We start from the raw sequence: 26582 nt of genomic DNA, 5'->3' as shown, positions 1-26582 counted from the left end.
TGTCACTGTTTCAGCATCAACAGTCCGCAGGAAACTGTTAATGTTTGGTCGCCATGAGGCCACACACCAGAAGAGATGCTAAATTTCTGAAACATCACAAGGCTTTGACTGCAGCAATCTGAGAATGTTCGTGTGGTGATATTGTTTGGTATCCATGTCCTAAAAGACAGTTTCCGTTTCTCAAGGTGTCACTGTGTTCGGATAAATCCATATACGCTACACCACATCTGCTCGGCAGATGCCTGACGGCAGCATAACCCAACACGCCTGTCAGGCCCTGAGTGCATGCATATGTTTGTGTACCTATCAGAGGGAATTTCTTTGACAGAATTTGCAAGAGTACAACAGGAAAGCCTGCGACCATGCTGTGAAGTTGAAAATGAACTCGTCAGAACAATTTTGATGTTGGCATTACGTTGGAACAAACTGCAATGGAGCGTAACAAAATACAGTGAAATTGTAACAGTTGGCATCTCTGATTCTTTTCAAATAATAATCTACAGAAGTAGTGCATACAATATTTGATTATTGATAATTTTTTTTTGGTCCTAATCCTGCTTCCCCCATCCTGCCTCTCACACACACCCTTCCAATATTATGTTTTTTCTTTCTCCAATCACTGACACTCACCCTCTCCATTTTAGATTTTGTACTCTTATCTTTTCCACATTCTGTTCTCTCTGTCTGTCTGTCTCTTCCTTTCTTAGTCCCCTCCCCCTTGCCCCCCCACCCCTTCCCTCCACCTCAACTGCCCCCCTTTTCATTCGAATATACAGAAATGTCGATTTCTAATTAATATTAACAATCATCATTATGATAGAAATGATAATAATCCAAATGATAATAATATCATTTATTTTCAGTCTAATATCATCATCTTAGATGAACAGACTATAAATAAATAAACGAACGAACGCATCTCTGATTGTATTGTATTACTTTTTGTAACAGCAGATTTCTCTGTGTGAAATCCAGCTGCTCTCTCTAGGGAGAGGATGTTGCCACAGTGCAGCGTTACCCCCCCCCTCCCCCCCCTTTTTTTTTTTCTTCAAGGCCTGCAGCATTTGAACTTGAATAGCAAATCTGATCACATTGGTGGGAAATAATGATGCAAAGATGATGAAGTGTTGGCAGAGACTGTTTCCCAAAACAAGCTCAACACCTCAGTTCAAATGTAAGACAATGTGTGCAGGCAAACAGTGGCACATCAGCTAGCTGCTTACATGCGTGCACACATGTAATTGGTCCAGTTGTGTAAAGTAGTTATAAAACAATCATTTAAAAAAAAATGCATTTTCTATTATCATTTATTATATATATCACAAACAATTTTCACAAAATATCAACAATCCAACTTCTTTTTTCTTTAGCTGCCAAATCACCTGCACCAGTTTCGTGGCATTCCTCCCACGTGACGTTTGCATCTAAAACTCAAACATAAATGTACCAGCATGTAAAGGAGCAAAGAAAATCACAATGCGAATAAACACACGGGTGTGTCTGAGTGTATGTTAAAGAATTTGAAGTAAAGTGTTATTCTGTCGTATCTCTTTTGCGCAACTTGTTTCGTTTCAGTCTCTGTTAATTGCCAACTTAATGAATTTCTCGGTGCCAATAACAAACCAGTCTGGAGTCTTCGATGACAGCCATTAACTCTGGATAAAATAGACAATCACAATGCACCATCCACATAACAGAGGGCAGCACTATCTGACAATGGGGCCCGTGGTAATGACTCGACATCAAACCTGCAGCTGGTTACTCAACCATCAGATCTACCAACCCATGAACAGACTTGAGAGGAATAGTTTCAGCAACAGAGGGGAATATTTGGAAGTTGAGAGTTAATGTTGTCTGTATCAACCAACAAAAACATCATGACACATTTCTCTTGCAATTCCAAATAGTTAGTAGTTGTTGTTTTTCTTCTTTTCTATCTTCTGTTGTGCAGCTGACTGCGCAATACATGGATACTTCTCTTTGCACTCCAGGTGGAACTTCTGATCATTCATTCCTTTTCTTTTCCCAGCTTCAGGGCTACCTGTGTTGACACACACTGTGCCCACATTAATGACAGTGAAAATTAAGTAACAAGTTGCCGCCTGTAATTTCTGTTTCACTCTTCACTGGCTATACACATGGCAGCTATGCAGCTCTGTGTACTTAACAATCACAAAGCAGATTATTTGTTGTTGTTTTTTGCAAGACTTGTTTTTTTTAGGCAAGTAGAAAAACGGACACCAAACATGCTATTCTGTTCTCATCATCCTTTCAGACTAAAGAGCACTACGCTGTCGTTCATGAACAAAGACGTTTAAAAGACTTTTAAAAGATACAAGTAGCATTAATAATAATAATATTTTAATATTTTATTTTTATATAGCGGTATAATACAAGCATGAGCAACCTCTAAGCGCTTTACAATCCAGTACCTAAAGTGAAACAAGAAAGCATATAAACAGTAGTAGAAACATAAAACAGAATAATTAATATTATAAAAAACACAATGCATAAAACTCACAAAGTAACATACTATCAATACTACAACTGTTACACTCCAACACTCACACTAACACCCACGCACAGACACACACATGATTAAACGATTGAGATGACAGCAATTTTCAATTAAAATGCATGTAAAAATGAACATAATTGTAATCTGCATGTCACAGATTTTGTAACAACTGTAAAATAAAATTTTGGATAGAAAAGGAAAGGTAAAAGGGGTAAAAATCGGGTCATTCTCCCTTTCGAACCACACCACCACCATCCATCTACCCACTCCCATTCTCTCTACTCTCCCATCACACACACTCACATTGCCATGGACCTGGGACAACAACACTATTTGAGTTATGACAAGTATTTTTTAAAGAGATAAGTTTTAAGATTTACTTTAAAGGTAGATAGATGAGTTGTTTGTCTGAGAGCAATAGGCAGAGAATTGGGCCGAAGATGAAGTTGTTGGGCCAAAGATGGAAAATGACCTCTTTACACAGGAGTGAAGGAAGTATCGGGGAACAGTTCGCTGGGAGGAATCAAGAGATCTCAATGTTCTGTTTGGCAAGTACGGGTTAACAAGCTCAGAAAGATATGAGGGTGTGGTATCACAATTCAGGCACTGAAAGCATAGGCAGGCAACTTCAATTCTGGCTTGAACAGGCAACCAATGAAGTGTCTGCAGGAGAGCAGTAGCACTCTCTCTCCTCGACTTTTTAAGGATGAGTCGAGCTGCACTATTCTGTATTTTCTGGAGCTTGTAGAGTTTATCATTGGGAAGGCCAGCTAAGAGAGAATTGCAATAATCTAGGTGGGATAGAATGAAGGCAACGGCAAGTTTGTTGGTGGCATCAACAGACAGGAAGGGGCGGATTTTACTAATCTTACAAAGCTGAAAGTAAAGAACTTTACACAGGTGGTTCACATGAGTTTCCATTGTGAGGGATGAATGGAGGTAAAAACCAAGATTGCGGACAGAACTGACCGCAACTGGCTGTGTCTGACTGAAGTGTGTTGTTGTGTCAGACTGAAGTGTGTTGCAGTGTCTGACTGAAGTGTGTTGCTGTGTCTGGCTGAAAGCAACTGGCTGTGTCTGACTGAAGTGTGTTGCTGTGTCAGGCTGACAGCAACTGGCTGTGTCTGACTGAAGTGTGTTGCTGTGTCTGACTGAAGTGTGTTGCTGTGTCAGGCTGACAGCAACTGGCTGTGTCTGACTGAAGTGTGTTGCTGTGTCAGGCTGACAGCAACTGGCTGTGTCTGACTGAAGCGTGTTGCTGTGTCAGGCTGACAGTAAATGGCTGGGCTTAGTGTGAAGGTAGCCTCTGGATGTCAGTCATCATTCTGTGAATCCATGGCTAAACCTGAATGGATGCAACCCCAAGGGACAAATCCCACCAAACAAAACCTCAACCCATAATTAAAAAGTGGATGGAATCCTAGTCATGTCACTTTCAATGTTATGTAGGAATGGGCACATGCTTTTTATTGCTAAACCTAGGGACTGGTTTAAAAAAAAAAAAAAAAACCTGAAGAAGAAAGACGGGAAGACATGTTTGCTATCAGCACACAGTGCACAGCATCAGTTAAATGTCAAACATGTCGTAACCAGCTGTATGTGTGTGATGTGAATGGGGTGATGAGTTAGTGTCATCATTTGTCACTCATTAAGATCACATCATCTTCTGTCCTCAGTCTTCTGACTCATCGGCATTCACAAGCAAAAGGACATACACAAACTCTTTCTCATGCGCACTAGCGCACAAGAACGCACGCATGCACAAAGGAACATGCAGTCACGCATACACGCATGTGCTTCATCAGCTGGTGAGGTCACGTTCTCTTTTCTGATGTACACTGTTTGCAAATTTTATCAAATATATGTTTTATTATATTTGTATTTGTATTTCTTTTTATCACAACAGATTTCTCTGTGTGAAATTCGGGCTGCTCTCCCCAGGGAGAGCGTGTCGCTACACTACAGCGCCACCCATTTTTTTTGTATTTTTTCCTGTGTGCAGTTTTATTTGTTTTTCCTATCGAAGTGGATTTTTCTACAGAATTTTGCCAGGAAAACCCTTTTGTTGCCGTGGGTTCTTTTACGTGCACTAAGTGCATGCTGCACACAGGACCTCGGTTTATCGTCTCATCCGAATGACTAGCGTCCAGACCACCACTCAAGGTCTCGTGGAGGGGGAGAAAATATCGGCGGCTGAGCCGTGATTTGAACCAGCGCGCTCAGATTCTCTCTCACTTCCTAGGTGGATGCGTTACCTCTAGGCCATCACTCCACTTATATATATCTTATGTGACTGGGGTTTTGTCCACTTTTCATACAATGAGTTGGGGGTTTTGTCCACAGGAGTTTTGTCCATCGGAGTTTTTTGTCTGCTGAGGTTTTCTCCATTTACTTCATTCTATATCTGGACTTTTTCTTTTGGGATTATATCACCTTTGTTCAACAAAATCAATGAATCATGAATTATTGGCCACATCCACATTTCTTCCCCTCCACTCCTCCGTGTGACTGGTGGAGTCAATGTTCATGCCTGGTTGTCGTTCCATCTTCTCCAGGGGAAAAATTGTGGATACTGACCAATAAAGACACAAGAAAGTAGTGACTGCCACTTTAACTCATGCCACACTGATCCCATTACACCACGGTTCAGCAGCCAAAAAAAGGTTAATAACCCAGGCCACCATTCCGTCAAGCTTTGTTGCTCTGTAGGACCCCACCCAAGTCCATCAGTATGTCCTTCCTGCCGATGTTTTTCATGTCGTCGATAAAGTCCTGCAAAGTGTACGTACAAAACGTCTCTGTCTCCAGCAGTTTGAGGAAAGGGCTGTCTTTGGAGTGCCGGCAATCCGTCAGGTGGTCACGGATCTCCTCGTAGTTCCAGCCGCGAGCGGAGGCCAGCGCCTCCCAGTTGTTGCGGCAGTGGCGGTCCAGCTGTTTCCTGATCCACTGGAGAACGGGCTCCCTCAGTCTGGTCAGTCGGGTGTCCATCCCTGGATTGATGCTGTAGGACCGCGAGCCTCCGGAGTTGGCTGTGTAAACACACACACACCACATATAGTTATTAACTCTTTCACCAGCATCACGGCTCAGCCGCCGATAGTTTCTCCCCCTCCACTAGACCTTGAGTGGTGGTCTGGACGCTAGTCATTCGGATGAGACGATAAACCAAGGTACCGTGTGCATCATGCACTTAGTGCACGTATAAGAACCCATGGCAACAAAAGGGTTGTTCCTGGCAAAATTCTGTAGAAAAACCCACTTCGATAGAAAAAACAAATAAAACTGCACGCAGGAAAAATTTTTTTAAAATGGGTGGCGCTGTAGTGTAGCGACACGCTCTCCCTAAGGAGAGCAGCCCGAATTTCACACAGAAAAATCTGTTGTGATAATAAGAAATACAAATACAAATACTGATCTTTTTCATAACCCCACCCCCCTCCCACCCAAATACTGTTGTCTTTTGTTGATCCCTGAATCATTGCTTGCCACCACTGAATGCAAAATAACAACTTGAAGATGAAAAGGGTTTACCTGGATGCGAAAAACAGCTTGAACTTGGACATGAAGTTTGGTTTGTTAAGTGACAATACAGCCACAGCATGCGGTCAACTGTGAAACCAGACTAAATTCCATAAAGTTTTCTCTGCTGTCACTTTTTTTTTTTTTTTTTTGGCAAACAATTGCCATATATCTACACTAGACATAATTTGACAACAAACAAGAACGCCAGAGAATCGACAGACAGGCAGAAAATACGAAAAAAACTTAGCCGTATGAAGAGCACAGGAACAGGAGTCATGATGGCTGCCGGAAAAAGAGGGCGCTAGCCAGCGGGACAAAGGGGAGTTTACCTACTTCTGGGAGGTTATCGGCTGTAGTTTCGTTTTCTCTGCATAGGCGGATAGTAGTTTGCACAGGACAGGAATGTCAGACCCCTGCCGGAGTCTGCACTAGTTGGGTCACGGTTAAGTATGTGTAATTAAACTACACTTTTAAAAGCTTTGAGTCTGACAATTTTGTGCTTTTTCGTCAAGACCTGGTAAACACCACTTCATTTCTTCCACACCTTTCTACACTCTCCCTCACTCATTGCAGGCTGCAGACACCATTCACAAAATGTTCTCACTCAACTTGGTCTAAAGAAATTAAGACAAGAGAGGCAAGGCCTTCAAGACTCACTTGTGGCAAATTAAGTCCCCTAGCATTAATTACAGAGTAATTTCCCTTTTTTTACTCTCCGCACCAAAACATTTGCAAAATGAATAAAACTTCCATGCTTAGCAAAAGAAGTTCCTGTTTGAACAAAAAATGATATTAATGACTGCTCTTGTTGTTGTGTCAGAATATCAGATCAAAGTGCCAAGTTTAGAGAATACAAAAAATATAACAGTAAATGCAGTTTGCATATAATAAGGCTTCATTTTAAAAAATTTTTTGTGCCCATCCCAGAGGTGCAATATTGTTTTAAAGAAGATGACTGGAAAGAACTGAATTTTTCCTATTTCTATGCCTAATTTAGAGTCAAATGACAAAGTATTTGCAGACAAAATGTCAATGTTAAAGTTTACCACGGACACACATACACACACACAAACACAGACAACCGAACACCGGGTTAAAACATAGACTCACTTTGTTTACACAAGTGAGTCAATAAAGGAAGACTGGAAAATCAAACTGAGAGAACAGTCATTCAGATGAGTTGATAAACCGAGGTCCTGTATGCAGCACTGACAACGCACTAAAAAAAAAAAAAAAAAAAAAAAAAAAAAAATATATATATATATATATTTGTGGCAACATAACTGTTGTACTTTGGCAAAATTCAGTAAAAGAAATCAAATCTGATAGGTACACAAAATATTTCTTCCTGCACCCAAGGCCTGACCAGCACGTTGGGTAATGCTGCAGGTCAGGCATCTGCCTGGCAGATGTGGTATTACATAAATGGATTGGTCCGAATGCAGAGGCGATTCTCGAGAAACTGAAATGGAAAATGACGGGCGCAATAGCCGAATGGTTAAAGCGTTGGACTTTCAATCTGAGGGTCCCGGGTTCGAATCTCGGTGACGGCGCCTGGTGGGTAAAGGGTGGAGATTTTTCCAATCTCCCAGGTCAACATGTGTGCAGACCTGCTAGTGCCTGAACCCCCTTCGTGTGTACACGCAAGCAAAAGATCAAATACGCACGTTAAAGAACCTGTAATCCATGTCAGCGTTCGGTGGGTTATGGAAATAAGTACATACCCAGCATGCACACCCCCGAAAGGGGAGTATGGCTGCCTACATGGCGGGGTAAAAACGGTCATACACGTAAAAGCCCACTCGTGTATATACGAGTGAATGTGGGAGTTGCAGCCCACGAACGCAGAAGAAGAAGAAGAAGAAGAAATGGAAACTGAAGACAAGAAAAGCGTTCCTCACTCTCAGCGGACAAAGGGGCGGGTCCGTTCCCGTTGACCTGTATGTTCCGGGAGTCCAGGGTCTGCTGACTGCTGTAGCCGCCCAAGGTGGCCATCAGAGGACTCCCTCCTGTCATCCCCCCGCTGCCAGCCGTCGCTCCGTTGACCACCCCGCCCATCCCCTGGGGGCCGCAGGAAATGTTGGCCATCATGGGCTGGAGTGCCTGACCCATGCTGTTGGAAGGGGGGCAGTAGGGCTGGCTGGCAAACATGGGGTTGACCATCAACGGATGCCCGCTGTAACTGTAGCTGAACGGGACGGAGTAACACAACATCGGCATCATCCCTCCCGGCAGACTGCCGATCCCCGGACCCACCATGGCCGGGTAGGTGGGGTTGGGGGTGGGTTGAGGGGTGGGTTGGGGTTGGGGTTGGGGGGCAGATCTGGGGGCACTCAGGTCGTTGGTGGGGATCCTCTGCTTGTCCATGGAGAAGAGGGAGGCGGGGGGCGAGGTGGAGGTGGAGGTGTGCAGGCTGGAAGGGTTGGCCACGGTGGCTCGGAGGTAGGACGACACGATGCTGGAGTCTGACCCAGACTCTGACCCCTCTTCGGCCCTGCCTGCTGCCTCCGCTTTGCCGGCTGCTGAACGGAACAAAGCGACCGTGGTCAACACAGCTGTGACGTGATCAGTGTCCCCTTACCAAGGAATGCCTCACTAAACAATATGTTCCCTACCAAGGAATGCCTCACTAAACAATATGTTCCCTACCAAGGAATGCCTCACTAAACAGTCACATATCCCCTACCAAGGAATGCTTCACTAAACAGTGACATGTCCCCTACCAATGAATGCCTCACTAAATAGTCACATATCCCCTACCATGGAATGCCTCACTAAACAGTGACATGTCACCCTACCATGGAATGCCTCACTAAATAGTGACATGTTCCCTACCAATGAATGCCCCACTAAACAGTGACATATCCCCTACCAAGGAATGCCTCATTAAACAGTGACATATCCCCTACCGGTGAATGTTTCACTAAACAGTGACATATCCCCTACCAAGGAATGCCTCACTAAACAGTGACATGTCCCCTACCACTGAACACCTCACTAAACAGTGACATATCCCCTACCAATGAATGCCTCACTAAACAGTGACATATCCCCTACCAAGGAATGCTTCACTAAACAGTGACATGTCCCCTACCAATCAATGCTTCACTAAAGAGTGATGTGATCAGAGTCCCTACCAAATGATCATCACCTTTAACCTCTCACCCTGCCTGTCTTATCATTACTCTGGGGGGATAGCCACATGGGACATATTCATATCTACCATCCTATCACGTTTGGTTCCAAAACTGAACGTAGTTGCTGAAAAACGTGTGTGTGTGTGTGTGTGTGTGTGTGTGTGTGTTTGTGTGAGTGTGTGTGTGTGTGTGTGTGTGTGTGTGTGTGCGTGTGCATGTGTGCTTGTATGCACACAGGATGAGCAACAAACACGACTGTGTATGCGGGTGTGTACACGCCTAAACTGAAAAAGAGAGCGTATGTTCACAGTGAAAGAACTGAACTCTCACCTGCAGCTGACAGCTCGGCAGCACTGTCCAAGGACAACTGATCCACATTGCTGACCTTCAGCGAAGAACATCTGGACTTGTCTTTGGATCCCTCGGCCATGTTCAGCTCCACACTGGACGGAGCTGGGGTCAGCTTTGGGGCTTTGTTCAGCTCCTTCAACGCTGAAAACATCCCATGACACTTGTCTGGATTACCTTCAGGAACGCTGACATTCTGCGTTTCCCTTGAACTATCATTTTCAGTCTATGGGTGCAACAGCCGAGCGGTTAAAGTATTGGACTTTCAATCTGAGAGTCCCAGGTTCAAATCTGGGTAACGGCGCCTGGTGGGTACAGGGAGGAAATTTTTCCGATCTCCCAGGTCAACATATGCGCAGACCTGCTAGCGCCTGAACCCCCTTTGTGTGTATATGCAAGCAGAAGATCAAATATGCATGTTAAAGATCCTGTAATCCATGCCAGCGTTCGGTGGGTTATGGAAACAAGAACATACCCAGCATACACATGCCCGAAAATGGAGTATAGCTGCCTACATGGCGGGGTAAAAACGGTCATACATGTAAAAGCCCACTTGACTTGTGTACATACGAGTGAACATAGGCGTTGCTGCCTACAAAGGAAGAAAAGTCTATCGTGTGTTCCTGTGTTAAGGGTCACCCCCTGAATTTGAAGAAAGAAAAAAATCAAGAAAAATCTTAGAAAAAAAGGTGCACTCATTATGAGGCACAAGGGTGAAGGTTGTGGGAAAAAGGAGGAGTTTGTATTATACTCCATGTTTGGTGTTACATATACTCACCACGTTAATAACAGTAATAAAAAGCAATGCAATTGGGTCCAGGATCCTGAGTGACCTATTCACACAGTATTGTCTAGACAGGAATCTTAGCACCTCTGACCCAGTACAGGGTTATTTGGGGTTGTTTTCTCCACTGCACAGACCTCCAACCATGACCATCTTTGACAAGGCTCTGTGCAAAAAAAAAGAAAAAAAAAGGAGCAGGCATTTTAAAGAAAAGCTCTCATGTATTCTGATTCCTCACAGAATTATGAAAAATAAAAAGATGATCAGATTGTGTGAGAATGAAGCATCAATTTCACAAAAGCACAATTAAACTGGTCATTTTATTGCAGTTTAAAAAAAAAAAAATTTTTTTTAAACCTAAACACCCAGGAATTTCAGAATAGCAGGCCTCCTCACAACAATCCCAAGCCCACACAAACACACACACACACTTCTTCCCATAAACAGACTGTGTTATCCTAACATCCTTTCCTGTCTTCCACCACTTCAATTTCTTTCAAATTTCTTTTCTTTTCTCCACTGTCTCATCCACACACACACACACACACAGAGTTTTAATACTGTTATTTATATTTACATTGTTGTAGGTTAATACTTGTTGATATGCATATACATATTCTCCTTCCCATGACAACTCATTCAATACACCCCACAACCTCTTTAGACTTTTTCTTATAATATACTTTTCCTCTGATACATAACATGAATTTAAAAAATAAAAATTTTTTAACACTAATATTCACATGCATTCCCTTTCCTTTATACACTACTTTACTCCTTTCCGTCTAAAAACACTTATAGTGAATAGACGTAAAACTGAAGAAAACACACACACACACACACATATATATATATATTTGCTTGTGCAGAGACATTCAAACAAAGAAGAAGAAAACAGCACACAGCTGCAGCACTGACCCGTCTCACTGTGCCTGGAATGCTTGTGGACTGGCTGGATGGGAGCAGGTGGGCAGCCACTGAACATGCCGTGGGGCATGGAGAGGTGGGCTGCCGACACCGGCAGGTCTGGGTACCCGCACTTCTGCTCAATGCTCTTCTCTTCCACGCACTTCTCCTCCTGATTCCCTGTTGACGTTGGGCATGCATCAGTTTCAGTTTCAGTTTCGGTTTCAGGAGCTAGCTCAAGGAGGCGTCATCACTGCGTTCGGACAAAATCCATATACGCTACACCACATCTGCCCAAGCAGATGCCTGACCAGCAGCGTAACCCAACGCGCTTAGTCAGGCCTTGAGAAAAAAAGAAAAAAGCAAAAAAGAAAAAACATAAAAAAAGAACTACTACTACTACTAATAATATGTATAAGGCGCAAAAACTTGATGAAGTCAACTATAAGCATACAAAAAAAAAAAAAAAAAAAGCAAAAAAAAAAAAAAAAGCATGAATCATAAAAAACCAGAAACCCAGGCTTTGACAACGCATCCCAGAGACCTGGAGGAATCTGTTGAACAGGTCTTCCCTGTGGGCACCCCACGGCCTCTTCAACTCTTTCACCACCCACAACATCAGAGTCACTGACGTCTAGCGCCTGGGCCCTTCTGCCTTGATCTCTCTGTCCTTATTCTTTCTTTACCTCCTATCCCTCTTTTTAGAAGCAATATATATGTGTTTGCAATTTTGTGTGTGTGTGTGTGTGTGTGTGGGTGTGTGTGTGTGAGTGAGTACGTATGGCACTGAATGGTGATCAGCAAGTGTTTAGTGTGAATGGCCCATCAAAACAGAAAGTAGTGAGATGTCATCACCCTTTCCTCACATAGGCTTTCCTATTCACACTGTCCTCTTCTCATCACTTGACAACGGGCCTATGGTCCGAAACGTCGTGTCAAAACAAAGAGGATTCAACTACCACCCAAAAGGTTTTTTTTTTTATAAACTTCAGTTTTTTGTCTTTGAAGAATCCTGCAGTCATTTTTGTCTTCTTCCTTCTTTCACCACCATATGCAACTTTAGCTGACTAGACAGTGCACCGCCATGGGCGACTTTAGTTGACTAGACAGTGCACCGCCATGGGCGACTTTAGTTGACTAGACAGTGCACCACCATGGGCGACTTTAGCTGACTAGACAATGCACCACCATGGGCGACTTTAGTTGACTAGACAGTGCACCACCATGGGCGACTTTAGTTGACTAGACAGTGCACCGCCATGGGCGACTTTAGTTGACTAGACAGTGCACCACCATGGGAGACTTTAGCTGACTAGACAGTGCACCGCCATAGGCGACTTTAGCTGACTAGACAGTGCACCACCATGGGCGACTTTAGTTGACTAGACAGTGCACCACCATGGGAGACTTTAGCTGACTAGACAGTGCACCGCCATAAGCGACTTTAGCTGACTAGACAGTGCACCACCATGGGCGACTTTAGCTGACTAGACAGTGCACCACCATGGGCGACTTTAGCTGACTAGACAGTGCACCGCCATTGGCGACTTTAGTTGACTAGACAGTGCACCGACATGGGCGACTTTAGCTGACTAGACAATGCACCGCCATAGGCGACTTTAGCTGACTAGACAGTGCACCGCCATGGGCAACTTTAGCTGACTAGACAGTGCACCGCCATGGGCGACTTTAGTTGACTAGACAGTGCACCACCATGGGCGACTTTAGTTGACTAGACAGTGCACCGCCATAGGCGACTTTAGCTGACTAGACAGTGCACCACCATAGGCGACTTTAGCTGACTAGACAGTGCACCACCATAGGTGACTTTAGCTGACTAGACAGTGCACCACCATGGGCGACTTTAGTTGACTAGACAGTGCACCGCCATGGGCGACTTTAGTTGACTAGACAGTGCACCGCCATAGGCGACTTTAGCTGACTAGACAATGCACCGCCATAGGCGACTTTAGCTGACTAGACAATGCACCGCCATAGGCCACTTTAGCTGACTAGACAGTGCACCGCCATTGGCGACTTTAGTTGACTAGACAGTGCACCACCATTGGCGACTTTAGTTGACTAGACAGTGCACCACCATGGGCGACTTTAGTTGACTAGACTGCACCGCCATAGGGGACTTTAGCTGACTAGACAGTGCACCGCCATAGGCGACTTCAGTTGACTAGACAGTGCACCACCATGGGCGACTTTAGTTGACTAGACTGCACCGCCATAGGGGACTTTAGTTGACTAGACAGTGCACCGCCATAGGCGACTTCAGTTGACTAGACAGTGCACCGCCACAGGCGACTTCAGATGACTAGACAGTGCACCGCCATGGGCGACTTTAGTTGACTAGACAGTGCACCGCCATGGGCGACTTTAGCTGACTAGACAGTGCACCGCCATAGGCGACGTTTGTTGACTAGACAGTGCACCGCCATAGGCGACGTTTGTTGACTAGACAGAGCACCGCCATGGGCAACTTTAGCTGACTAGACAGTGCACCGCCATAGGCGACTTTAGTTGACTATACAGTACACCGCCACAGGCGACTTTAGCTGACTAGACAGTGCACCACCATAGGCGACTTTTGTTGACTAGACAGTGCACCGCCATAGACAACTTTCGTTGACTAGATAGTGCACCGCCATAGGCGACTTTAGTTGACTATACAGTACACCGCCACAAGCCACTTTAGTTGATAAGTCCATTGTCTTGTTTTGATATGAACCAATGCCTGTGACTGAGAGCATTGTTTCTAAAGTATTTTTGTGCTGGGGAGTATTTTTCACACAGAAACTTGGTGGTGAAAGAGTTAAAGAATTTTGGGAGAGGAAGGAAGTGTCAAAGGAAATCAAATGGTCAATGTAACAAACTCAAAATAAACTGCTATCAAAGCAGTTATGTAAATGAATGAACAATGTTTCAGATCAGTAAATAAGTGAATAAATGGACAAACCAAGCTTTAAAGAATCACCATCAGTATCACTCATTATAATGGATAAAACAAAGAAACTAATGAACAAAGAAATTAATAAACAGCAGTTGTGTAGTGAGCTGTCTTGTCTTGCAAGACAATGGATTTGCAGCTGTCAGTGTTTACACCATGGAGTATGAAAAACATATGCAGTGGATGAACAATCCAGTTGTGGAGTGGCAGTCTATGTTAAGGTCCTGAGATCAGAACACTGATGGCTGTGTATCAGCAAGAGTCTCTTCTTCTTCTTCCACTAGACGACCAACATCAGTATGTTGATGAAAACTGTCGTGTTGTGGGAGATTGCTGTTTGGCGCAATTCAGCTGGGCTACTGATAGATGTGCTATTAAATGATAGGGAGATGGGGCGCAGTCCACTGGTGTGTTCGTATATCTCCAGCTAGGGCAATCCAGCTACCGTAGCGATCCCTGGGAATACACCTGACCGGCACAGACCTAGCCTTCTACGACATCTCTGTAGTTTGCTTCTCCTTGGCTGACGGGCGCAATAGCCGAGTGGTTAAAGCGTTGGACTGTCAATCTGAGGGTCCCGGGTTTGAATCACGGTGACAGCACCTGGTGGGTAAAGGGTGGAGATTTTTACGATCTCCCAGGTCAACATATGTGCAGACCTGCTAGTGCCTGAACCCCCTTCGTGTGTATATGCAAGCAGAAGATCAGATATGCATGTTAAAGATCCTGTGATCCATGTCAGCGTTCGGTGGGTTATGGAAACAAGAACATACCCAGCATGCACACCCCCGAAAACGGAGTATGGCTGCCTACATGGCAGGGTAAAAATGGTCATACACGTAAAAGCCCACTCGTGTGCATATGAGTGAATGCAGAAGAAGAAGAAGAAGAAGAAGCTTCTCCTCGGTTTGCTCAATCCTCTCTTTCACGGTCTGTCTTCAGCAGACAATTCTACAAAATTCTTAACTATTTTTTTTAGAGAGTTTGATGAATAAATATAATGTAAATGAAGTGTTGAACCATGACTAAAATCTATAACAAAATATGTTATGAAATCAAATAAGGGACTGCTTATAAGCTTCAAAGCTTGTTTTGTCCGTAACCTTGAAGTACTACCACAACATGATCCTCAGCCATGTTTTTCCTGCTCATTCTATGACTTACAATATTATGAATGAACTGAGTATGTGTATACACCATGATTTTTACAAACATTTGCTTAAATATCATTACTATATGTTGTATGTGTCATGCTAGTTCTGGCACCTGGGCTTAATTTGAATAATGGCTTCTGATATGAAAGTAAAAAGCCCACCTAAATTACATGATTACATTTACACGACAGTAGATCTGCCTGAGCAAATGTGTATCACTATCAGTCGGTTCGTTTCTTCTTCTTTTTCTTCTTTTGGATGGGTAGCCAACATCGACTTGTCGATGAATCTGCTACACGAATTCTTTTCCGGAGGGTGGTTCAGAGTGGGCTGTTTTAGTTAGTTCTACGTTTACACTTGTTCAAGTCGTATTTAATATATACGAGTTATCAACATAACATTTGGAAGCGATCTTCTGCCAATGACTTTATCAATTGACTATGTCAGTTCTTAATTACATAAAGATAACTTACAACACAGATTATCTTCAAGCGAATCTCTTCCTTCAGCCATTTTTCACTTAGGGGAATCCCCTACTTTGCGGAAGTCTATTCGGCACGGGGAGACAACTTGAAAATGAATTGAATCCCTTGAACACGGCTGTTGGCCTTTGCACAGGGTCATCATGGCATTGCCTTCGAGAGTTGTGTAATACAGCGAATTCTAATTTGATTCGGTTGTGGATGAAAAGACTCTACCTAATGCAAATGTTGTTATGAAAACAGGCGTCTGTTCAGTGTTTAAGAAAGTGTCTGTCTCAGCAAAATGCTGATGCCAAATCAAAGTTGTTTTCGTCTCTTTCGAAATGTTTCGGCTGTGGCACATCGACACACGTTAGCGTCGTCTGCTAACCATCTGTGCCAAAAGTACATCTCCACTCGGCTATGTCTGTTTCGGAAGTTTACATCGCAAGGTCCCGTCTGGGCCTCCAGAACTTTAGTCCGAAGTATATGCAGGAACTGTCTGCAGAGTAATGAAGCGTGCTTGAGAAAACGGCCCGAAAAGGGCTGGAGAAGTTTTGCTGTGTCATCTCCATTCAGAAAAGCAGCCCCAAACAACGTGAAGCCAGTAGCCAGGTCAGGCACCAAAGCCACGACCATCCCCAAAACATCGGAGGTTAAAAGACTGCTAACACAGGCTCGGCCAGAAAAATGGAGGATTTTAGGTGAGTATATGTGTAAGAGTGCATAGTAACTTTGATGACAAGAAACTGAGGTGGTTCAGGTTTGTTGTATGTATATATGCTGTTGCCAGTGTTGTTGTGGAAAGGGTTGGGGGAGTGGATGGGTGGGAGGGGTAAGTGTGTTGAAGCTAATGCTGGCACTAGACCTCTGGGGAGCAGTCAGCCGACCTGAGCTGGTGTTGGTGGGTGTAAAAGTTGGCAAAAGCTAATAGCAAGACCTTTGAATGGGAAAGAACTTTGAACAACAAAAAAAACAAACACAGTCACTTCTGCTTTCAGTAAAACAAAGACACACAACTCATGCTTGGGGTGAGTCCTGTCAATGTCATCAGTGTCGGCAGATTCATGGGGGGGCTGTTGTTTGAGGGACGTTGTGGCGGTCTCCACTCTGGGAGGGACGCTCACTCAGTCTGGCTCCGCGACTAAGCCATTATTGTCGTTAGTAGGGGGCTTAGTAGGTGGTGTCCTAAGTACGTTAAAACAGAACAGGCACCACTGAACACCACCGAAGTGACTCAGCAGCAGTGCAAAGAGAGATAAGTATCAAACAACAAAAAAAGGGAAAAAAAGGAACAACATAGTACAATAAGTCTTGCTCTTGCTTAGACTAAAGCAAAAACTAAATATGGTTTACATTCTTACCAAGGCAATTATTAATTTTACTAATGAAGTTATTGTGTTGTAAACTCGTAATTTTAATCCATGGAACCCTGGGAAGCATACAGCCTCATCAGGCTTCTATGCCACACACACAGATGCAGAAGAACACACAGAAAATATAATGTTTTTCTTCCACATTACTTCTTGACACATCTGGAAATAGTGTCGAACATTAGTTCCCTTTTTTGCACTCTTATGTATGTACATGTTGAAACGTGAAAACCGCTTTTATGAAATAGATTTTGACACCAGGGCATTGCTTGGGTGCAAGCTGAATGAGGTAATGAATGATCATGTTCTTAAACTGATTGCCCTTTGTAAGTTTATGTATGTTTAATGTAATGTCTGCTACAGCCAAAAGACAAATTCATGACAGTTTGCTGGTTATAAAGTTGTATTCTATCTCGTCAGTGCTGCTTAGTACTTTTCACAACGTTTATGTGTATTTGTATTTCTTTTTATCACAACAGAATTCTCTGTGTGAAATTTGGGCTGCTCTCCCCGGGGAATGCGTGTCACTACACTACAGCGCCAACTTTTTTTTTCTTTTTTTTTTTCTCCTGTGTGCAGTTTCATTGTTTTTCCTGTCGAAGTGGATTTTTCTACAGTATTTTGCCAGGAACAACCCTTTTGTTGCCATATCGGTGGCTGAGCCATGATTCAAACCAGAGCGCTCAGATTCTCTCGCTTCCTAGGCGGATGAGTTACCTCAAGGCCATCACTCCACTGTGTGCTGATATAATATTATAAAAAATAAAATGTGTGTCTTTTTTACCATGTAATATATTCTCAAGGCCTTAGTTATATTATATATTCCAGTGAAGTGTCATAACTGTGTATCTTATCTTGTCAATGATGCTTAGTACTTAAGTTGAATATAAATGAGGGGTCAAGAGAACCACCTCTTACAGTTCAGAGACTCACTGTAATATTTTATTTTTCATTGTGTTTTTGCTCAGGTGGTGTGGGCTTGCTGTTAGTCTCCAGTGGAGTCACGATGGCTGTGCCGTTCTGCATGGGCAAGGTCATCGACATCATATACACTGCCTCCGATCACCAGCAGCTGATCGAAAGACTCAACACTGTCTGCCTTGCTCTTGTCGCTGTCTTCGTTCTCGGTGGTCTGGCCAACTTTGGGCGTGTGTACCTCATGCAGATTTCGGGCCAGCGCATCATCCGAACATTGCGTGAAAAGCTGTTCTCCTCGGTCATGCGACAGGAAATGGCCTTTTTCGACAAGACGAAGACCGGGGAGCTGATCAATCGGTTGTCAACGGACACCAGCCTTGTCGGGCAGTCCGTCACAATGAACATTTCGGATGGCCTGCGAGCCATTGCCCAGGCTGTGGGCGGAGTCAGTATGATGGTGAGTGCCAGTCAGCATGGGGTCAGCTTCGGAGTCTGCGTTCAGTTAGTTAACTCATTCTTCTCCAGGTACAGTTTAACTCGTTCCATGGTTACTTCCCCTGTGGGCCAGATACATGTATTTTCGTACCAACACACTATTCTAATTTAGTTAATTCCTGCTTGTTTCTGTTGGCACTCAAAACTGAACAGTTTAAGGATTCCAGAAACATGAAAACAAAGCTGTGTGTCACTGATTAAATCAACAGTTTTCCGTTGATGTTCACTGTTTAGTGAACCACCCTGTTTTTTTATGCAGTAATCTCATGTCGTGCTGGTCCAGGGGAGTTATAGCAAGCATGTAGCTGTGGGGTAGAATGAGTTAACTCACTTGGGATGACAAGTTTTCTCCCTTGCTTTTCCCCACAGACGGCCCATTTGTAAGGGTTTGGAAAAAAATGACAAAAAATACAAAATACAAAGTAAGAAAATGAAACTTTCAGATCTGGTTTATTACGTGTTGAGCTATTATATATATATATATATATATATATATATATAAAAATATAAATCAGATTTCTCATCTTATTTTTACAGTTTTGCCATATGTAGAAAATAATGTCAATTTGTCACCCCGAATCACCATACCCATGCTCGCTTTCTGCATTAAATTCACTTTCTTCTTCGTCATCATCCACCTCTTCAATGTCCGACCCTTCAGTTTGTAGCATTTCAAGTACTTTGGCAACACTAAAACGGAGAGAGTTAAAGACCAATTAGAATTTCACAACACTGATTAAAATTTAATTATGCATTCCTGTGCATTAATGGACAGATCATTATATACCAATCATCAGTTGAGCTTTGAAAAATGTTGAAAAAAGCCATTGGTGTAGAACAGAAAGGAGAAAAAAAAATTGCCTGTTGATACTATCACAAGTTGGAGTGGAGGAACAGTTTCAGACAGACAACTCTTGGGTTTTTAGGAAACAGTCAACAACACACATACTCTTGCTGAATGTGTGGAAAGGTTAAAGCCATGAGGCAAACAGAATACAGCTGTTGCCTGTACTTTTGCTGAATCATTGTAGTTGAGTGCTTAATTGCTGGTATGCAGTTTTATTTATAGCTCTGATGTATGTCTTCTTTTCTTCAAGATAAAAACAGAGGGGATTTTTTGGGGGGTGGTGGTGTTGGTTTTTTTTAAAATTATTTTTTTTATTATTATTATTTTTTTTTACATTTGCTGAGGCTCGGGCAAAGTAATTTGAAAGAATGAATTAATGTCTACAGATCTTGTATTTGTAAATTAAATCAATATTGTTATGTGTATGGGTGGTGGCGGTGGAGCATGAAGGGCTTCTCACTGATTAAGTATTCTTTCAGTTCAGAGAGACTGATCTGACAGATTTGTTGGGTTCTAAGTCCTTGATATTACATTAAAAAACACACCCCCACCCAGATGATTGTGGAGGAAGGGAGTGTGTGTGGGTGAAGGGGGTAGAAGGAAAGCAGGTGGCTGTGGGGTGAGGGAGTGGTGTAATTGTGTGTGTGTGTGTGTGTGTGTGTGTGTGTGTGTGTGAAGTAGTAGTAGTAGTGCTTTTCCACTTTAAGTGATATTAGATGGGGGGTGGAAGGGTTGGGGGGCGGAGGGGGGAGGGACCATGGGGGGGGGAGGGGGCGGGTGAGGGGGTGGGGGAGGATGGGATGTTGGAATGTGTGTGTGTGTGTGTGTGTGTGTGCGCGCGCACATATAATGCAAGACAGGATAAGAGCGACTTGGAGAAGGACAATAATTATTATAATGCGGTGGTGTGGATGCAAGTGAGAACAAAAGCTTGGGGTTTATGTAAACTTGTCTAAAACCAGTGTGTGAAAGATGCATGCGGTATGGGCTGGCGTTCTTTATCTCTTAAAAGACTTTCTTTCTTCATCAGCTGACCTCCAAAAAGACCAGTTGTCTCTGTTCTCTCCCGCATCAGTTAATGCTGTGTCCTACTGTCATTGCTGTCAAAACACTTTGCCAGTCCGCAGTCATTCAGTGCCACCATTTTAAGGATGGGGGAAGAGGTGGGGGGTGGGGTGGGGTTGTGGGGGTGCGTGTGGGGCGGTTGGGGGGGGGGGGGGGAGGGATTGGGTAGAGTTGAGAGGCATGGAGGTTTGAAAAGCCAGGCAGCCATTAGAGCTCTACTTTTAGTGAATGACTGGGTTCTTTCAAGCGAATTTTTTTAAAACTAGATGCTTATATATATACATATATATATATATATATATATATATATATATATATATATATATATATATATATATATATATATATATATAAAGAGAAAAAAGAAAAGAAAACAAACACATCAGTCTGTGAAATTTTCCAAATTTTTGGAACGATCACGCTTCTTCCTCAAGGGATAAGTCGTTTACATGTTACCAGGGTCACTCTTACGCAGCTATTATGACGCGAGCATGCCATGACGTACATGTTGTGATGCAATTTCATAATGCCAGGTTTCGACCAGAGCCTAAAGAATTGCAATTGTCTATTTTCTTCTACTGTCAAACAATAAGTTCCTTAAAACCTAACTTACTGAATAACTCAATCAACAGTAGAGAAATAAAACGATAAATAATAACAATAGGAAGAAAAATGAAATAAAAATCAATGATAGATAAATAATGAAAATAAATAGATATTTAAAATAAAAAAAGACATGTATATATATATGCAGACATGTCCCTTATTCAGCAATATCCACATTTCTTCCCCCATGGTCTTTCCATTCAGTTTTGTTCCAAAGACAGAAAATTCGTAAATTTGTTTATTGTCTATACTTTGGTACAGAGATTTTCTTTTTGGCAGCAGCACATGTCCAACATAAGAAGAAAACAACAAACAAATAAAATGAATAGAAAATAAAAAGATAAATTAAATGGCACCAAATGGAAATAGCTATATACAAGTATACAGATTACTGAAATTTACGTGCCTCTCCATTGTAATATATACTACATTTCTTCCCCTGTCAAGAGACGTAAAGAAGGCCAGTCAAAGAGTGGAGGGGAAGAAATGTTGAGTATATATTACAATGTTATTAACCAGTTTTCAAGTTGTTTTTTTTTTCTGTCTTATAAACGGAAAAGTACAGGGGAAGAAATGTGGATATTGCCCGTTATTCAGTATGACAGTTCCTATACCATAGAGCAAAAGTAGGCTTCAGTATTAGAATATATATAAAAGAAATTTCTGGTCAATGAAGTGATGGTATATGATGGATCTACTCATATAAAATACAGAGACGTGAGTCATACGTCAGTTTTCAATGATTTATATTCTGTGTTTATGTTTTGTGTTGTTTATATTTCTTAGAAATATCCGTATGTCACTGTATTGCGTTGCTGTTGTTCATTGTGATGTGAGTTGTGATTGTGCTATTGTGATGTGATGTGATTGAAAAAACAAAAACAAAACAAAACAACAAACCCATGTATAATATCTATCTATCTGTCTGTCTGTCTGTCTGTCTGTCTCTCTCTCTCTATATATAGTGTGTGTGTGTGTATGTGTGTGTGTGTGTGTGTGTGTGTGTGTGTGTGTGTGTGTAATGGAACTGTTCTGGTGGGGATGATGAACATGCAAGAATACAACTTTTGATGTAAAAGGGCTGAGGAAATGTTGTTAGTGATATATTTCATTTTAAAAAGAAGGGGTAAAGCATGTATGATGCGCTAGAAATAATTATATATATATATTATATGATGATGATAATAGTAATAATAAGTATGATACACACACACACACACACACATATATCGATATAACTCTCTCTCTCTTTCTATATATATATATGTATATATATATCACAGTGTTGACCAGCTGTCACTGTGTTGTTTGTTGCAAGGTGTATGTGTCGACGAAGCTGACGTTGTTTTCTCTGGGAGTGGTCCCCCCTGTGGCAGTCATGTCGGTGGTGTATGGTCGCTACATGAAGTCCATCACACGCCAGGTCCAGGACTCCCTGGCCGACGCCACGCAGGTGAGTGAGTGCGCTCCCGCATTAACCCCTCGACTCTTCTTTGTCTTCACTTTCTCAAGTTCAGAGCTATGCGTGCGTGTGAATGACTGGTTTGAAGGCGCTTTGATTCAGTGCTATGTAGAAACTGATTATTATCATTATTATTATAGACTGCTGCCGATGAGAATGCTCGTCCGTGATTTTGTTAATCACTTCACTTGGAGGTATGATAGTCACTCAAAGACACCCTGAAAGCTTCTCTGAAGGCCTTCAACATCAGCCACGACACATGGGAGCTGAATGCAATGGACAGACCTAAGTGGCGTTCATCTGTCCACAAAGGCGCCAAATCCTGTGAGGCCAACAGAACTGCTGCAGCAGAGCAACGCAGACAGGCCAGGAAAAGCAGTGCCAGCAAGTCCCCGACAGCCGCCACCATCCCCTGTCCACACTGCGTCAGAACCTTCCAGGCGCGGATTGGCCTGATCAGTCATCTGCGCACCCACAGAGCCCAACCCCCCCCCCCCCCCCCCCCCCCCCCCCCCCCCCCCCCCAGGATGACTAGATGGTCCTCGTCGATCCCGACGGACGAACCACATGATAGTCAGTTGTGTCTGACTATGACCATCAGGACAGCACAGGAGGTAACTGCTGTCCTGACTATCAGGGCTAGAATTTGATTATTGTGGAGAGTGTCTTGCCCAAGTTACAACAGCAGGGGAAACAACTGCTGTCCTGACTATCAGGGCTAGAATTTGATAACAGTGGAGAGTTGTCTTGCCCAAGTTACAACAGCAGGGGAAACAACTGCTGTCCTGACTATCAGGGCTAGAATTTGATTACAGTGGAGAGCGTCTTGCCCAAGTTACATCAGCAGAGGAAACAACTGCTGTCCCGACTATCAGGGCTAGAATTTGATAACAGTGGAGAGTTGTCTTGCCCAAGTTACAACAGCAAAGGGGGTAACTGCTGTCCTGACTATCTGGGCTAGAATTTGATAACAGTGGAGAGCGTCTTGCCCAAGTTACATCCCCACTCTCTCGGCCAAGAGGGTTTTAGGACAGTTGTTGTTGGGATGGTTCCCAAAGGCCAACTATATCCCCAAATGCTGCAGCACTAAGAGCCAGTGCAATCTTGCCTCCTAGTTTTAGAGTCACGTCCTTCACAAAAGACTAAGTAAATGACTTCCCAAATACTTCAGCTTACACAGGTCAGGATGTCAGTCTTTAGTTTATGTAGACTTTTTTCTCTTCAGCCCAGATTATGTTTCTGCAACAAAATCAGCCACAACACTTACTATAAGTACACAAAAAGCTAGTAACTGCACTGTCTTTAAATGCCACACCAGTCTGGTTGAACTCACTTGGGACAACAAGTTTTCTCCCTTGCTTTTCCCCAGCAGGGTTTGGAAAAAAATGACAAAAAATACAAAATACAGAGTAAGAAAATGAAACTTTCAGAACTGATTTATTATGTGTTGGGCTATTATATATATATATATATATATATAATCAAATTTCTCATCTTATTTTTACAGTTTTGCCATTATGTAGAAAATAATGCCAATTTTTCACCCTGAATCACCAGCAGATGATATTATTTCGGTGTAAATGAAATGGCACACACATGTGTGTCAGAGTATGAATTTGGATGTATTTACACACAGACACACACACACACACACAGACACACAAACACACACACACACAAACACACACACAGACACACACACACACACACACAGATGCACACACACACACACACACACACACTTTTCTTGTGTTTAACAATATCAGAAAAAAAAATTGTGTGGCATGTTGTCTGCATGTCTTTGCTAAATTCAGTCTTGAGGGGGGACACCTTTGCTGAATGCCTGAGCTCCGCCTGGAAGGGATGGGACAAAGGGCAGTTTCAGTTTCAGTTTCAGTAGCTGAAGGAAGCGTCACTGCGTTCGGACAAATCCATATACGCTACACCACATCTGCCAAGCGGATGCCTGACCAGCAGCGTAACCCAACGCGCTTAGTCAGGCCTTGAGAAAAAAAAAAGAAAAAAAAAAGGTGAATAAATAATAGATAAGCTATATAAATAAATAAATAAATAATAATTATGATATGAAAAAAGGTAGTAGTAATGATAATAATAATAAAATAATAATAATAATAAATAAATAAATAAATGAATGAATAAATAAATAAATAAGACAACAATGGGACAAAGGCCAAGTGGTTAAACCTTTGGACTTTCAGTCTGAGGGTCCTGGGTTCAAAACCTGGTCTTGGCGTCTTATGGGTTAAAGGTGGAGACTTCCCCCAGGTGCACACATGTGCAGACCAGCTAGTGTCTGAGCCCCTGTCATGGGTGTGTATTCACAAGCATAATTTTATATCCATGGTCAGCCATGACCGAAGGAGGCCTACTACTGTGTATATGTGAATGTGTGTCTGCTTTTTTAAAATATTTTTTTACATTGCTTATTTATCATCATTGTTTTGTTTGTTTGTTGTTTTTTTCCCATTATTATTATCATTATTTATTTATTCATTTATTGATTATATTTTAATATAATATTATTATTATTATTATTATTATTTTTTTTTTTAATTCTTTTTTTTTTCTCAAGGCCTGACAAAGCGCGTTGGGTTACGCTGCTGGTCAGGCATCTGCTTGGCAGATGTGGCGTAGCGTATATGGATTTGTCCGAACGCAGTGACGCCTCCTTGAGCTGCTGAAACTGAAACTGAAACTGAAACTCACAAGCAGAAAATCAACTAGGCATGTTGAAGATCCCCTTATCCACCACGCCAGCGATCGGTGGGTTGTGGAAGAAACACACCTGGCATGCACGTCCCCTGAGAACAGACTGTGACTGCTTTCATGGCTGGGTAGAAACGGTCATGAATGGAAAAGCCCACCTGTACATATATATATATAGTGGAGTGATGGCCTAGAGGTAACGCGCCCGCCTAGGAAGCGAGAGAGAATCTGAGCGCGCTGGTTCGAATCACGGCTCAGCCGCCGATATTTTCTCCCCCTCCACTAGACCTTGAGTGGTGGTCTGGACGCTAGTCATTCGGATGAGACGATAAACCGAGGTCCCGTGTGCAGCATGTATTTAGCGCACGTAAAAGAACCCACGGCAACAAAAGGGTTGTTCCTGGCAAAATTCTGTAGAAAAATCCACTTCGATAGGAAAAACAAATAAAACTGCACACAGGAAAAAATACAAAAAAATGGGTGGCGCTGTAGTGTAGCGACACGCTCTCCCTGGGGGAGAGCAGCCCGAATTTCACACAGAGAAATCTGTTGTGATAAAAAGAAATACAAATACAAATACAAATATTATAAGAGTAGTGAACATGGGAGTTGCAGCCCATGAATGAGTAAGGAAACGGGTGTGTGTATTAACCCACTTTAGCCTTTGGAATTTACAGACTTAGTTGGTTTCCATGTCGTATTGGTGTGAAAAAAGCAACAACAACCAAAAAAAAACCAAAAAAAAAAAACAAGCAAAAAATATATTCTCTATATATTTCTTCCAAATTGTTTGTAGAACATCCAGAAATACTGCAGAAGTTAGCTCCCTTCTTATACAATTTATGCATATGTAAGGATCTTGAAAACCCTGGTTTAAGGAGACAGATTTTGACGTCATGGCAAAGCGCTCGATGCACATGACTGAATGAGTTCTTCTTCTTCTTCGTTCATGGGCTGCAACTCCCACGTTCACTTGTATGTACATGAGTAGGCTTTTACATGTATGGCCGTTTTTACCCTGCCATATAGGCAGCCATACTCCGTTTTCGGGGATGTGCATGCTGGGTATGTTCTTGTTTCTATTACCCACCAAACGCTGACAAGGATTACAGGATCTTAAACGTGCACATTTGATCTTCTGCTTGCGTGTACACACGAAGGGGGGGTTCAGGCACAAGCAGGTCTGCATATATGTTGACCTGGGAGATGGGGGAAAAATCGCCACCCTTTACCCACCAGGCATTCGCCGTTAACGAGATTTGAACCCGGCACCCTCAGATTGCGCCATTCACTGAAGGAGTTA

General features: G+C 42.8%; 2 protein-coding genes across 3 annotated transcripts in view; one reads left to right on the top strand and one right to left on the bottom strand.

Moving 5' to 3' along the window:
• Positions 1-1293: 1293 nt before the first annotated feature.
• LOC143295838 (uncharacterized) lies at positions 1294-15872 on the bottom strand. Of its 2 annotated transcripts, none has more exons than XM_076607484.1 (5): positions 15799-15872; positions 11228-11395; positions 9508-9669; positions 7942-8562; positions 1294-5547 (listed from the first exon to the last, which is right to left on the bottom strand). In XM_076607484.1, the coding sequence occupies exons 1-5, from the start codon at positions 15836-15838 to the stop codon at positions 5207-5209; spliced, it is 1332 nt and encodes a 443-aa protein (XP_076463599.1). In that variant the 5' UTR covers positions 15839-15872; the 3' UTR covers positions 1294-5206. The 2 variants fall into 2 exon arrangements, with proteins under 2 accessions (XP_076463599.1, XP_076463600.1); XM_076607485.1 differs by having other exon boundaries at positions 7942-8559.
• Positions 15873-15928: 56 nt separating this feature from the next.
• Positions 15929-26582, top strand: part of LOC143296249 (ATP-binding cassette sub-family B member 10, mitochondrial-like) — a 31290-nt gene continuing 20636 nt past the window's right edge. Inside the window, exons 1-3 of the mRNA XM_076608086.1 lie at positions 15929-16490; positions 18128-18534; positions 22409-22543. Of these exons, the coding sequence (XP_076464201.1) occupies positions 16091-16490; positions 18128-18534; positions 22409-22543 (942 nt within the window). The 5' untranslated portion in view covers positions 15929-16090. The remainder of the gene's footprint in view (positions 16491-18127; positions 18535-22408; positions 22544-26582) is intronic.

This window comes from Babylonia areolata, chromosome 21, assembly GCF_041734735.1.
Source record: "Babylonia areolata isolate BAREFJ2019XMU chromosome 21, ASM4173473v1, whole genome shotgun sequence".
NCBI classification, from domain to species: Eukaryota; Metazoa; Mollusca; class Gastropoda; order Neogastropoda; family Buccinidae; genus Babylonia; species Babylonia areolata.
Note: the sequence above shows the minus strand (reverse complement) of the source record. Positions and strands in the feature narration are given on the sequence as shown.